Source organism: Acanthopagrus latus, chromosome 23, assembly GCF_904848185.1.
Source record: "Acanthopagrus latus isolate v.2019 chromosome 23, fAcaLat1.1, whole genome shotgun sequence".
Classification (NCBI taxonomy): Eukaryota; Metazoa; Chordata; class Actinopteri; order Spariformes; family Sparidae; genus Acanthopagrus; species Acanthopagrus latus.
Window position 1 is genome coordinate 12,642,670 of NC_051061.1, and position 14,390 is coordinate 12,657,059.

The 14,390-nt window shown below is 42.8% G+C and overlaps 1 protein-coding gene across 9 annotated transcripts in view; it reads right to left on the reverse strand.

The window, feature by feature from the left end:
• The window catches only part of cep112 (centrosomal protein 112), a 103,570-nt gene that overhangs the window by 61,098 nt on the left and 28,082 nt on the right, over positions 1–14,390 (reverse strand). For all 9 annotated transcript variants that reach the window (XR_005073032.1, XM_037090037.1, XM_037090035.1 and 6 more), the window contains 5 exons: positions 12,250–12,404; positions 11,947–12,076; positions 11,741–11,833; positions 11,562–11,621; positions 10,242–10,321 (listed from right to left, as the gene is read on the reverse strand). Coding sequence is in view for 8 of the 9 variants with exons in the window: in XM_037090037.1 (XP_036945932.1) it covers positions 10,242–10,321; positions 11,562–11,621; positions 11,741–11,833; positions 11,947–12,076; positions 12,250–12,404 (518 nt within the window). In the remaining variant the exon portion in view is untranslated. The remainder of the gene's footprint in view (positions 1–10,241; positions 10,322–11,561; positions 11,622–11,740; positions 11,834–11,946; positions 12,077–12,249; positions 12,405–14,390) is intronic.

Genomic DNA, 14,390 nt, shown 5'->3' on the forward strand with positions numbered 1-14,390 from the left:
ACGGGCCTGTATGTGATGAATAAGGATTTTTTTTTTTTTTCCTGAAGTACAGCGCTGAAAAAGAGCAGAATAATTCCCCTTAAGATAATGATAATCAATTGTGTATGTTTAGACGTACTATATACTAAACATAATAGTCGGAATATAAAGTACACTTTAGAATGAATTAACAAATATTTGCACATTCTCTCCAAGAACTTGCAAGACTTGCTTCCAAACATAACTCAAGTCAAATACAATAAATGCCCTATGATAAATACTAAATATAATTAAAAATGCCCCACTGGGAGCTACATTGAGGATAACTTTATGAAACTCTGGTGGTTAGATTAAAAATGCATGTTTTTAGGCCAAGCACAAACAAACACAGGCCATTTCTACCACTCTGAACCACAAAATCATACGAAAATCCCTTTAAGAAAAATGATCTTTTGGCTTCTCTGTCCCTGATATTCATGAGTGTTTTATGGTAATAATGTCATGGGTGAACCTCCCTGAAAAAACGTGAATGAACTGAACAGAAGCTCTGATGTGCAACTGTTCAACTCCAAACTTCGGCACAAAGTGAAGAAATTTTTCTTGGCAGCAAAGACACAACTGCCAACTTCCAGTTCACTACAGAAGCTCTTGAAACCTTCCAAGACCCTTCTTCTGATTAATGCACAAACATGACAATGTTGTGGAGAGAATATGGCTGGCTCTACATGATTTTTTTCACAGTGTGTGGTGTGTACATTGGTGTGTGTGTGTGTGTGTGTGTGCAGCAGTGTGTTGCTTCTTCTCACTTGTAAATGAACTCACATTGTATGGATAATTATTCCCTGTGGACAGACAAGCAGTACGAAGAATGGATTTCTGGCCAGTGGGTGAGAATTAAAATCCAATTAGAAGTGTAACTATTACACCATTACAACATTACAGTGGGTGGTGGGGGAGGACTGAGATGCTCCACACATTTCAAGCGACAAGACTGACTGTGTGTATTACAATTCATAAAGGATACGCTCCAGTAGCACAGTTACAAAAGCACAGAAATTAACATTATGAACACGTGCACAGAAATGCACACCTGTTAGGGAAAAAAAAGGCTGTACCTGTATACTATAAAATATATACAGTTCAAAAACGTTTAAAGCCGCTCTGACAACAACTCAGCAGCTGTGCTAGATCCGTTCTTACATGCCAAACTAGCAGTTAGGCAAATTCACAGAATTAAAGGCGGGACTACTGATGAAGCGTTTCAGGAGCAGTGTGGGAGTAAGGAGCATCTGTTGGTGCAGACTTTGACCCTTGTAACTTTCAATATCTTTTACATGCATTAAAACAGAAAGAAAACACTGGAGGAAAGGAAAATGAAAAAGTATAATCTGCCTCCTTTAAACAGGAACAGTTTCCTGTTTTCAGTGTCCATTGCACAAAAGTTCCCCGAATAAGCTGGGGCTAACCATTTGAAATTGGCTATATTACAAGCAATGATGGCGTGATGCTCACAACTTTGTGAAACACCAATTGTATAAAGGATATTACTACAAGGGCTTGGGAACACTTCATAAAACCAATGGCGCTAAACACAATTCAAGTGCAAATGACTGCAATTTGGTTTTATTTACGTTTTACACAGCGGTCCCAGCATTTTTCCCAGTTGGGGCTGTACTACAATAGGGACGGCTTCCCAAAATAATGAAGAGTCCAATTGCACTACTGTGAGGTAATAATGATTTAGGATCACTTGCGCTTATTTACTTGCACTTTATTGTCCTCTCCTGTGATGCAACACTTTGGGGGATATCGAAAAAAATAACAGGTGCCCCTACACTTACACTCAATCGTGTATAACTATAGTCGTTGCAGGCACACACACACCCACAAAGTTTGCATTTTTGTAGAGTGATTAATCACTTCCCATAATCAAACCAACAACTCTGAGGGCTTATAAAGATAGAGCAATGAATGAAAAACAGTAACAGAGGAAGACAGAGGAGATAAAAACAGCTAAATGAAAAACAGGCAGTAAAAAAAAAAAGCAAAGAACAGGAGCAGAGGATTGAAAAAGGAATGTGCAAGCTTTCGCTCCTCTTTATAGTGCTCTGTCTCTTTGTAATTTTGGTCTCTCTCATGTCGGACATCAAACGACAAAGAAATTGTTTTTTTTTCTCCTCTCTCCCAATTTTGTGTACTCTGTAATTATTAATCAGTCTCGTTGCATGACTGCCTTCCGGGCTCAGACAGACACAAAGGATATGTGGAGGGACGAAGATGGAAAAAAGAAAGAGAGGAAAAGAGAAAGGACGGAAAAGAGGATGTCACAGAAATAGCAAGTTTTTTAAACTTCCAAGGCAGAGCAGAAATGCACTGGGTGTCTGTCTTGAGTGTGTGTGTGTGTGTGGGGGGGGAGTTGCGCACGTGTGTGTATATATGGGCCTTTGTTCAAGAGCCACAGTACCAAACTCGGCGTGTGACTGACAACCCTACTCAAGGAATGCACTATGACTAAGTCGGAGCTGGCTGCTGGGCCTATACCTCTGAGGATACACCGAAAAAATTCACTGCACCTAACTTCAAGTGGGTGACAGACTGAAACATATTATGCTCTAAAGCCGAGGAGAGCAGGTGAGCACATGGCAGCTTCGGTGATTCCTCTTAGAATAACTCTGTGTGTGTGTTTCTGTGTGTGTGTGTGTGTGTGTGTGTGTGTGTGGTCACTAGAGCAGTAGACAGCGTGTCACCATCAATAACAGAGCAATGAGGGTGAGATGAGAGGACAGAGGGGGAAAGAAGAAAAAAAAAAAACGAATCAGGGAGGCCTGGCAGGGAGAAAACAGAGAGGGTAAGGAGGGAGAGGGGTGCCAGCACCAGGGCGGCCCGTTGGCTTTAAATGGATCTCTGGTCAGAAAAGTGGAAGGAGAGGAGGCTCAAATTAAAGATGTGCCTTCTCTAAAGAGGAAGTCCTCTCATCCCTCGTTCCTAAACGGCTGTTTAAAGGGGAGGAAGAGAGCGGGAGGCGAGGAGAGAGGAGTGTTTGTGCTCGAAAAGGGTGAAAGAGCTTCCGCCATCCAGCCGCCTGGCAGACAGGAGGGGTGCAGGGATGCCGGCATTTTCCGGACTGCCCCTTACCACACGATGCCACGTGCCGCCTGTGCGTGCACCGCATGCTCCGCATACAGACACAAGGAATCTGGTGTATATAAACATTTACATCCACGTACAGTTAATACAAGAGTACACATTAAAGTTAATGCACAGAGAAAGGACTGTAATTGCTTATGCAAATATTCTTTTCATGTAAGCAGAGTATTTAAGGATTGTATGGGCTGTGATGTGGGTGGAGCAGCGCATGGAAAAGACTGACAAACAGACTAGAATGCATGCTTGCATGTGGATGCCTCTGGTCTCTAGTATAAAAAGACAGAGAGTGAGAGTGTGTGTGTGAGTATGTGTGTGTGTGTGTGTGTGTGTGTGTGTGTGTGTGCGCATCTGCGTCTGTGAGCTCATCCAAACGGAATGATAACGAATCCACAGACACATCAAAGGGGCCTGGAAAAAAAAAGAGGGAGCACAGAAAAAAAAGGGAGAGAAAATGCAAAACTGAAATATTCAGCGCCCTCTGAAGAAAAAATAAAACAGGCTTGGTTTTCATCCGCATCCCCAGAGAAAGAGAAAGGGAGGGAGAGAGAGAGAGAGAGAGAGAAAGACAGAAACAGACACAGAATAGGAGACAGACCACAAATAAGTGAACACAACAGAGAGACAGCAGAGGGGTGAGAAAATATTAAAGGCGAAGAGAGAAAGAGTTAAAAAGAGAGAGCAGAAAACAGAGAATCGGCAAGCTTGATGGCTTTAAAAACTGCCTTTCAAACGTGGCCTGTCTACAAACAGCATTTCACACCAAGATATGAAACAAAATGGCCACATATGTATAAAGGATGACGCTTCGTTAGCATTATCTGTCTCCCACAGTATCATCAGGGCACACCAGGGAACAATTGCCTCACCAGAGTGCTGCTACCAACCTCACATTTGCTTACTCTTAAATTAAGCTTCAATCTCCTGGTACTATGCTGTACTCTCAGTATTTACACCAGTCCTGTGGATCTTAAGCTGATTATTAGCTATTTTCTGGTTCTCTTAGTCTTAGTCACTTTTTGAGATTTAAACTGTTGGTCTGATATAGCCAAAAAAAGACCTGTGAGGACCCTTTTCACTCTTATGTCTTTTAGACCAAACACTTAATCTATTATGAAAATAAAATTCAACATAAGCTCTAGAAAAGCATTAGCTGTAGATCACCGCACGCTGAAGAAGAGGGGAGACTTAGTGCCTTGCCATGGCTGAGGACATTTCAATTCATTTACACAAACTGTCCCCCTTTGAAGCCTGTGCACTGCCATCCACGCTGGGGATGAAACCAGCGACTTTCCTTCAAGCTAGTTGGTGCGTCAAAGCCAAACCGAACACCCTATGGAGAGAGAAGAGGATGAAGAGGAATCTGGTGCAGCCCAGGCTGACAGTACCACTATGTGGGTGGTTAAACATGTGGGTGGGAGAGAACATAACGACACACTAGATGTTTGTCTTCTCATACTTCAAAAAAAGCTCTGGAGTTCTTCAGAGTTATTAAATATTTCTATACAACTCTTTTCTGCTTTGGTGGAGCTGAGATGTGTTGAAGTTAAGGGTGTTATGTATTCTTTGTATACATGCAACTCAAACTGTGCCTAAAGCAAAGAAAAGTAAAAATGCACCAGATGGTCTGATGTTATTATAAAAAAAATGCTTAGAGTTTAAGAAGAAGAGGAAGAAAAAAGAAGAGGAGACATTTTACTCATGACATGATTTCGAACAGGGATTTTCCTGCTTCTCTGTGCATTTAGATGCTATTTGGCTTCATGAATTATGCAGACTACAGCATATTATGCTAAATCAACTTGGCACGAGTCCCTAAAGTCAACATACAGTATTTACATATCCAGAACATTATGCAATGGAAGCCGGAAGGTTTTCAATGAAACAAGGAAAGCCCTGAAGACAATCTATCCACATTCAGCTGCTTCCATTACATGAAATAGCTCGCGCCTGCTTTGGTAATTATTCACACTGTCAGTGTGCATTTGTAAGTGAGCTAACTTAATGTAAGAAAGTCAAATAAGGTTATATGTGTTAATAACGAAGGCAAGGCGAGGCATTTAACATCATTACACCATGAAAATGTCATGATACCAATCAGGGGCACATATTACGTGATTTAAGTGATATGAGCACAGTGCGATGATCAGATACGACAAATTATAGCTAAATGCCAGGATGACTATTAATTTCTTCTTCCAGATTAGAAACTTATTATCTGCCTCATTATCTATTCACTTAATTTAGTATCAGGAAGACAGAAAGAACCACTGCTCTATTAGACATTCCTGCAGTGATAACAGAGGGTAGCACAGCACCCAATCCTACAATAAATAGCTTTTCCAGTTGTTACATTAATTCTTTTTTTCCATTGGAATTGCATTTATGTTTGCATGTCTGCTACAGGACCCCGTTAAAGGGGCACTCTGTAGTTTTGGTTATTCATTTAAATATTTACAATATTAATGAGGTAATAATACAAAGAAACTTCATCTTTTCCGTAACTGAATAAACAAGCTGTTCTTAGAGGAATACAAGGTCCCCAAAACACTGTTTGAAGCTAGAAAGGTGGCAGAGTCCGAGGTATCGAACAGGCGCTTAACCCATCTCCAACAATGCCTTGCAATGCAGCTGCCATGGGATATATATATCGAGCCCTCGGTGAAGCTTTTCAATATTCAGGATCCATACCTCCACCTGCTCCTGCACCTCAGTGCTAACTGGGCCTCCGCTCGGCCGCCTCTGGTCCCTCTCCGGACAACCACCACCACCACCACCCCTGCTTCCCTCCATCCCTCCTGTCATGGGAGAGGAATGCTGATAAAGATAAGACCACTTCAAAAGGCAGGCACACACACACACACACATGCACACACAGCTGTGCACGCACACACATGCAAAATAACATGAAAGAACGTACTGGATGCATCCTTCACCTTTAAGAGGAGAGGGGAACTATCTAATGTAAGCATGTGGGCATACAGGCACAAATGAAAAGTGACACACACACTATTTAAAACCCTGCCAATAAATCTGTTTTTATGTTGTAATCAAGCGCTGATTACAAAAGCGTGGTGTAGAGTCGCGAGGAAGTGAAACGACAGTGGGGAGAGAAACTTCAACTTTTGGTGTAAATTTGTCACATCCCGTCCATGACAGTGTGAGTGCGTGTACAGGATTGGACACACTTCACTCCAGCTGCCGCTCCAAACTATAAACGATCAAACTGAGCAGAAGTTACACAGCCAGAGTTGCGACAACCCTGCGCCACAACCTTTGCAGGCATGTGGTTTTGATAAAGCCGGTTGGGTGCCAAGTGGCAGGAAGGGGGACTGGAATTGTATGGGAGGGAGAGCCAGGGGGAGGGCAAAAAAAAAAAGGGACACACCGTAATCTAGAAATAGACCAGCTGTTTTTTTCTTTTCCCCTACATTAAACATTCAGGTGATTTTCTGATGTTTTTAAATTGTGATTTGGAGGTCACTGCTGCAAAGGCGGGCAAGCTGTTCCCAAGATGAGCCACCCCCCCCCTCCTGTTTTCTCCCCCTCCGTGGCGCATCTCTCCATCTCTATGCTAATGCCCTGTAATGATCTGAGGCGCATCGGGATGAAAGAAAAGGAGAGAAACTTGTTCCCCGCACGGCTTTGTAGTGCTTTCTGTTGTTGTTGCTATAGTAACGCAGAACTCAAATTGACACAGCAATGCGTATTTGCATGGCAGGACAGGGTGATTTTTCGTTTTCCTGCTGGAAAGAAAGAGTGGGCGGGAAGCGTGGAAAGACATCAGCTATATAATGTTACATATGAACAATGATAATCCGAACTGCCAACACAGTCATCGTCGGTTGATGTCTTACTTATACATGGAAGAAATAAAATATCAGAGCACAGGAACTGTTATCAGTAGCTCTGTGTTGATCGCTTAACATATCTTAAAGATAGATTGTAGAGGTCAACAAACAGAAAATACACATCATAACACAGCGCACATACCATGCAGGATCTGGCACATGGCTGGCATGTTGAGCAGTTCTACTTGTTTAATTTCATCATCCATCCTCCCATCTTCACACACACGCACACACACACACACACCCCTGCGTGCGGTCTTGCTTTGACTTTGAAGTTCTCCTGGATCGCCTTTAAAGGCCCTCAGTGTTGCCACGACAGCAGGCAGGTAACAGACACCAGACTGTTTAGTGTGTGTGTGCGTGCGCAAGTGTGTGCATGCGCATGTGTGTGCAGCGCCTGAGTACTTAATTAGCAAAGAGCCCGATGGGCCACTTGCCGTTTCTCAGTGTTTAACACTAAACGAGGGAATGACTGGCTCGTTACTGATACTAACAACAAGGATAATTTATGCACAAACGGATCTGTCTGCTGCGTTTAAGCTTGTCCTCTGTTGCCGGGCTGACAATGACGAGCACGAAACAATAAGCAGGCAGAACCGTCAATGTCCCTTTGCGATCTTTACTCTGAATACTAAACGCCACCAAACCGCAAAAACTTGTTTTCATGTTGTTTCAAAGACGGAAACACAAAGGAGCTGTAATAATTACTGCGTCCTACAGGTTAATACAATTTCTGAATCACGGGGAAAATGTTTCCTTGTTTTTAGAGGCCATTTAAAAAGTCTTGGCAAAGACACAAAACGCCTTGAGCCATTGATGAGGACCCAAGGAAAAAAAAAAAGCAAATGCAACCACTCTCAACTATTCTATCTAATCCACTGCCTCTGGGATGCTCTCATATTGTGACAAACAGTTGAACGCGTCTCAAATGGGGTTATGGCACTGCAACTGGCCTTGGCTTTGTATGATTGGAGCTGGAGCTGAGGATGTTGGATGGGCGTTGCGTCCAATTGTGCGGAACACATTATAGTTCCTCCAGGGAAAGTGTAATCTGCTTGTGACAAAGTAATGTAATCCAGTATGGGATTAATTACCATGTGGATTGTACAGACCGGCTGACTGGTTGGTTGGCTGTTGAAGTCTACGCTGTCAGCAGCGCACGTAATTCTGGAGGGAGTTACAGAGCTAAAGCGTAAGTGAGTAGGAAGTCGCAAAGGGAGGTAATTCTTACACAAACATAGCTCTCTGCCAATTAAAATGATAAATTATAGGAAGCGCAAAAGACGGGTTCAAAATGAATAGAATTGTCATCTGAAACATTATTTTGACTCTGTTTATGATCACGTCAGCCATGACTCTAGTTAACATGATAACGTTCCAACCCATGACTACTCAGTAGGACATTACAACATAACTACTCAGTGCTCATGGATAGAACGACAGACATCTTCAAACTTGACCGTCATTTTGATCAACCGTCCTTTAAATCTTGGACGGTTGTGACTCTATCCTGCTGACAAAAAACTGCCTACAGATAGACAAACATATAAAGACCTGTCAAAATACCTGAAACGGCTTCTGTGCTGGTTCACACTTCAAGCTGTGTTTGCAGGACCACATTTTGCCATGATGACACATACATACACAGACTCACAAACTGAAAACATTACCAGCCAACGCTGTCAAGGCTGGTAAACATAAATTATTAATAGCAGCAGTCTGCCATTTCCAGGTCCCTGATATTTTGCATACTGGCTCGCCAGAATGTCTTACTGGGAAACTGAATAAAAATGATGCCTTGCCACTAACATCAGGTTCAATTATGCTTTTTCTGCTGTGACAAACCAAAACTAATTAAAGTCTCATTAAATGATAATTTGTGACAAACAGTGACATTTTCAACCCCCCCAAAAAATGCATGCTGAAAGGTGCTAAAACAGTTTTTTTTTTTTTTTTTTTTTTACATATTTCCACAATAGCACAGAAATTGGAGCAACATTAACATATATCAATGCATAACATGCATACATAACAAGTGACTTGTCTTTATGACATCTTACATCTACAGTCACATGTCATTTCTCCATATTGTGATCAGTTCATTAGTGTAGAGACTGTTCAATCTAGACAGTAAGATTTAGTTTTCTTCAAGACAACACAAATGCCTATCACACATGAAGCTCTGAAATAACTTCTCACACAGTTTCCGGGCTCTCAACTCTAACTGTACTCCTCACAGTAATAAAAAAAGATCAAACAGATTGTGCAAGGGTTGGCTTGTTAAAGCCAAACTCCACCTTAAATCAGAATTCATACACACTGTTGGCATGATCAAAGACTCAAGTCTGCAGACATAAACAACACTCTAATAAAGTTTGAAACCACAAAGTCAAGGCTCAAATGTGTGATACTAATAATTGTGGGATAAATGCTCCACTAGTTGTTGGAAATGTCATGACTAAAGGGGGCAATGTCAGTACAAACACTAATAAAGCAGGAAATGTGTCCATAACCTGTCAAATAACCTCAGGCACCATCACCGCGTTTGAGGCTTGATGATGATATTCAGAGAGGCTTTGTGCACTACGTTGCACACATATTCGATTGTTATTGTATCTGTGCGGTTCATTGCTCCCGCTCTCATTTCATGTCAACTTCACCCATTTCCAAAACACACACACATTTACACACACTGGCTGACATGCTGATGGTGTGCCTTGGACTAGTATGTCAAACACTCACAGAGGACCACACACACACACACACACACACACACACACACACACACACACACACACACACACACACACACACACACACACACACACACACATGCACTCTCACACACACACAGAAGATTGGCCATTTGTATGGTTGCTCTTACTCTTATTTAATGTTTATTTGTATGGGGAAAAGGTATGTAGCATAACCTGCCAAACACTACAGCATTTATAGCCAAAGTTTTTCTGCAATTGTCCCTGGATGGGCCTTTTATATGTCTTCCTTTCAACTGCTTCCAAAACAACTGCACACACTATCTTTATGACAGGAGGCAGTGGGTCTCACACTGCTTTTGTCCAAAGAGGCCTCTAGAATCAACAAAAAAATAAAATGCCTTGTAGCTGCTTTCATAAATGTGTAATGTTCTAAAATACAGCATTTTTTATTCTAAAGCTGTGTGCCAATTCAGATGTAACACTGATAGTTAGTGCTAGTTAGTGCTCGACACAACAAACAACACTTTTATTTTGGTCCTCGTCATTGTACCTGAGTGCATCTTCTAGTTTGGCTATCTTCCTCTTGGCCTCTGTTCGTCCTTTTTCCGCCTCACTGTGGATGGCCAAAACCTGAGGAAGCGGGAGGGAGGTGTATAGAGAGGGAGAGAGAGGGAGAGGGGGAGGGAGGGAGGTGTATAGAGACATAGAGAGAGAGAGACAGAGAGAGAGAGAGGTGCAAGTGAGTGCAACAGCAGACACCATCAAATATCACTCAACAAAACTCTCCTGCCTATGACCTTGTGCATCTGGTCTCATCGCTTTTCTCCATCACCCCATCAAAAGTACCATCTGAGCATATCTGCCTGCGCACAGGGCCTCTCACTCTGGATCTATTGCGGCCATATGGGCCTTTTCTTATGTCCAGATACCGTACCCTGGCCTCTTTTATGTGTTTCATTTACTACTCCTGAGGAGCGGAAAAGGGAATCTTTGCCAGGGAAGCAAAATGGAAAATGAATGACTGACTCCGCTTTCTTTCATTGTTTTCATCTCGTGTCACCTTGCAGAGGGAGGAAGGGAAAAGAAAAACAAACAATACAGGCGGATAACAAGGACAGAAACAAAATCAGACTGTTTGAAGAAAACACAAAGACATCAAACTGCTTTTCTTTTAGAGAGAGGCTTAATCTAAATTCTCCCTGACCTTGAATAAAGTGCACAGAGGCCTGCTAAGTTCTTGCAGGTGTATCAGCCAGAGGGGCCCCCCCATCAATGCCAGCCTGCCACCAGCACTCATATTATAACTGTGGCACTTTGAAGATGACCCAGGTGCAGCAGGTCTTTAAAATCTGATTTTCACCTGAGCAGTCTGGCCTGCGCTGGTCTGGTCCGGCTCAGATCATTAACAATGTTCTCCTCACTTTATGGTTTACGGCTGCTCTGTGGCTTTGAAGAGGGGCTCTCAAAAGTAAAGACCAGAGTAAAGGGGCAATTAAGTGTACACCCTGGCACAGTGACGGAAAAATGTCCCTTTTGAATTTCCTCTTTTGCTGAGTGACTCCACAAGTTAATTCTGATGTGCTTATATTTCTCAGTCTCAACTCTCATTGCACAATAACGATTATGCTAAATTACTAATCCTCCTCTTTCTTCTCCGTCCGGGTCTACATCTACCTGTTAATCGCGGCTCTGATTTTACGAGACCAGACATAAAAGCTGAAAGTAAGGGAAACCAAAAGGAATACGTGACTCTGGGCTTTGATCTCCACTTGACCGGAATAACTTTGTCCAGGGCTTTTTAATGCAACAACAGAAGCTATGGAGATCAGTGGATCAGTTTTCATGAAGGAGCAATGAGTACACACGCTACCTTCTTCTCACAGTTGATCTGCAGTTCGTCTTTTTCCTGCTGAAACTTTAGCCCTTGATCCTGAAAGGAAGCAGAGATGATACGTGGACACATCACACAGGGGCAAGACAGTTGTACCTTGAAGCGTTTCCATAGCTGGCACTACTTCATGCAGTAACAGCCCGCCGCCTAAATCATACCCTAACTTCTTGGTGTCGCCGATGTTCAATGTCCAGGAGCTGCTGCTTGAACTGAGCTACAGTTTTCTCAAAGTCCTCCATCACCTCAGAGGCCTGAAGGAGAAAAACAAGAAGGAAAATTGGGGAAAAAAATTCAGTTTGGGATTTTGCATTAATCAAAAAATACATTTAGCAGGCTGGTAGGCAGAGCCATGTCTTATGTTGACCTTAGCAGCAGACAGTGCGTGTTCCTGATGTAAGTGGCTCATGTCAGCTTCGTGTTTGGCCTGGAGCTTCTGCACAGTCTGCTCGTGCTGCTCACGCTGCTGATCCTTTTCCTTCTGCAGAATCGTATTTCTGTGGACAGTTTAAAGCATGACAGGGAGGTTAATACATACACTGACCTGTTCCTTTTCAAAACAATTACACTTAAGCTATTTGCTGATTCCTAAAGGTTTCAAGCAAGTACGAAGAATATCCCTCTTTCCGCACTCCTTTCACATTTCTCTCTTGCTTCTTATTTGACACACCGTCTGTTGGCCTCCTGCAGTTCGGCGCTGATGGATGCAATGTGGATCTCCAACTGGGCCTTCTCCTGTGTCACCTTCTGACGCAGCGTGTTGCCCTTCTCCACCTCCACCGACAGATGTTTCACCCGCGTCTCCAGTTCGCGCACTGTTTGCTCCTGAACCGCAAGCATACACAGACACGGCTAAACCAAACAGCTTGAACCACTAAAGGGCACCAGCCGGCGAAAGATGTCATGGGTCAGAGGACTGTGTGCGCCCACAGTGAGGTCATGCACAGAAACCAGAATCCTAATGTTTAAGAACGTGGCTAACAATGTAGCTCACCACCTCTCCTGATTCTATAATATACACATTTAAAATTATTTTGTTAAATATCTCATTTAACCCTAAATTCTTATAAGTTATATAAATTTCCAGATGACATTTTTTTGTTCTTATGATGAAGTCTAAAGCAAAGGCTGGACTTGAAATAGACTGTTTTGCGCTGGTATTCTCTGAAGATGTGTGAGTAATCAAAAACAAAAAACATCTTGGCTATACAAACTGTAGCAAAGGTCAAACTAGCAGAAAAAGCCTCTGGATGCTGCACAGGGAAGGATCTTATCAAGTCGAAAATATTTCCGACTGTATTGTTCATCCAGTCTACAAAAGCTCAACTGCTGCTGTTTCTGAAGTTGACTTCTGTGCCTTCGAAACATTTTCTAAACCTCCAGCCACTCTTTCGCCTCGTTTCCCCAGCTCTGACATTAGGTTCAACACAGGGCAACACAGGCAATACAGGGTCACACTTTCATGTTTCAAACCATGGTATTCTCATATAAATAGCTGTATATTCATAACCTACCTCCAAATGTGAACACTCTGTTGAGCCGGATATGTTTCAACTAATGTTCTACCTAATGAAGTAGATTTAGAAACTTTTAATGAACAGGAAAAGTCAACCGTTCACCTTTAACTTGAACTGAAATTATCCCTCCAGCCCTCGTGTACATCGAGTTATTTCAGTGGAAAATGCCAGTGATTCAAATATTTTAAAAAGACAATGATCAAAGTCCAGCTGATGCAGACAGCTTCTTCCAGCACCCATTCGATGGAAACCCCCCCCTCCCCGGCTACCCACGGTCATGTGCATGTGTGTCGTTTTGTGTGTGCGTGTGTGGCTGTGACAGGGCGGAATGCAGCGCGGGCAGGCTGATAAAGGCGATGAAGGGGCGTTGATTAAAGATGGAGTGTGCTAGTCCATCTAGACGATGACAGAGGCCGGCGATGACAGGAGGTGGAATGATGGCAGAGGAGGGAGCGGCGTGTTTGAAAAAAAGAGTACGAGAGCAGCGCACGGCGAGCCTGGTGAGAGAGATTTCTGTCTTTGTGTTAGCAGTGTAGGGTGCTAAGAAAGGGAACAAGGGGTCTGTGTTGTGCTGGGACGCGTGCTGACACTTAGCTCTCTGGCAGGAGATGAGAAGAAGCACCTCTCAATGCTGAGGCTGGACTGGGCACACCTGGACATACTCAGACGGGGGAGCAAATTACATCCCCTAATTAGGTGTTTTAGACGGAGAATTACAAGGTGTGAAGTGCAGACCACATAAGGCACATTATGAGTTTCTCTCCCCATCAGAGATTCAAAAGCGATAAAAGTCTTTGAAGATGGGGAAAAAAAAAATAACGTGTCATTTGTCATTTTCAAAAAAGTCATACAGAGTGATGGATGATCTTTCACGGTTTAAAGCCAGCGACTGGAAGACAGCCTGCATCACTCATCTCCTGGGGCTTGTCAGACTGTGTGTACGCATGCATGTTGTGTTTCAAACTTTAGTGCTGGCGGACAAGCTGCAAGTGGAGGAGAAAGTCTGACAGAAGATTTAAGAAAGGCAGACAGAGTAAACTGTGGACTTGTGGAACAGATGTCAGACAAATACTCCTGCAGGTTTGTTTACCTTTGTTTTACTATAACTATTACTGAGGATAGACAGATATGTTTTTTCTAAGGCTGCTCGTACTAAATAACACAGTCATACTAAATAAAATCATTACCAAACCACTGACATGTGAAAAGAACTTTGATCATCTTGAGACATTGTTCTGCATGGAAAACCTTGTGTTCCTTCCATTCTTGTGGATTCTACTTCGACATGCACCAC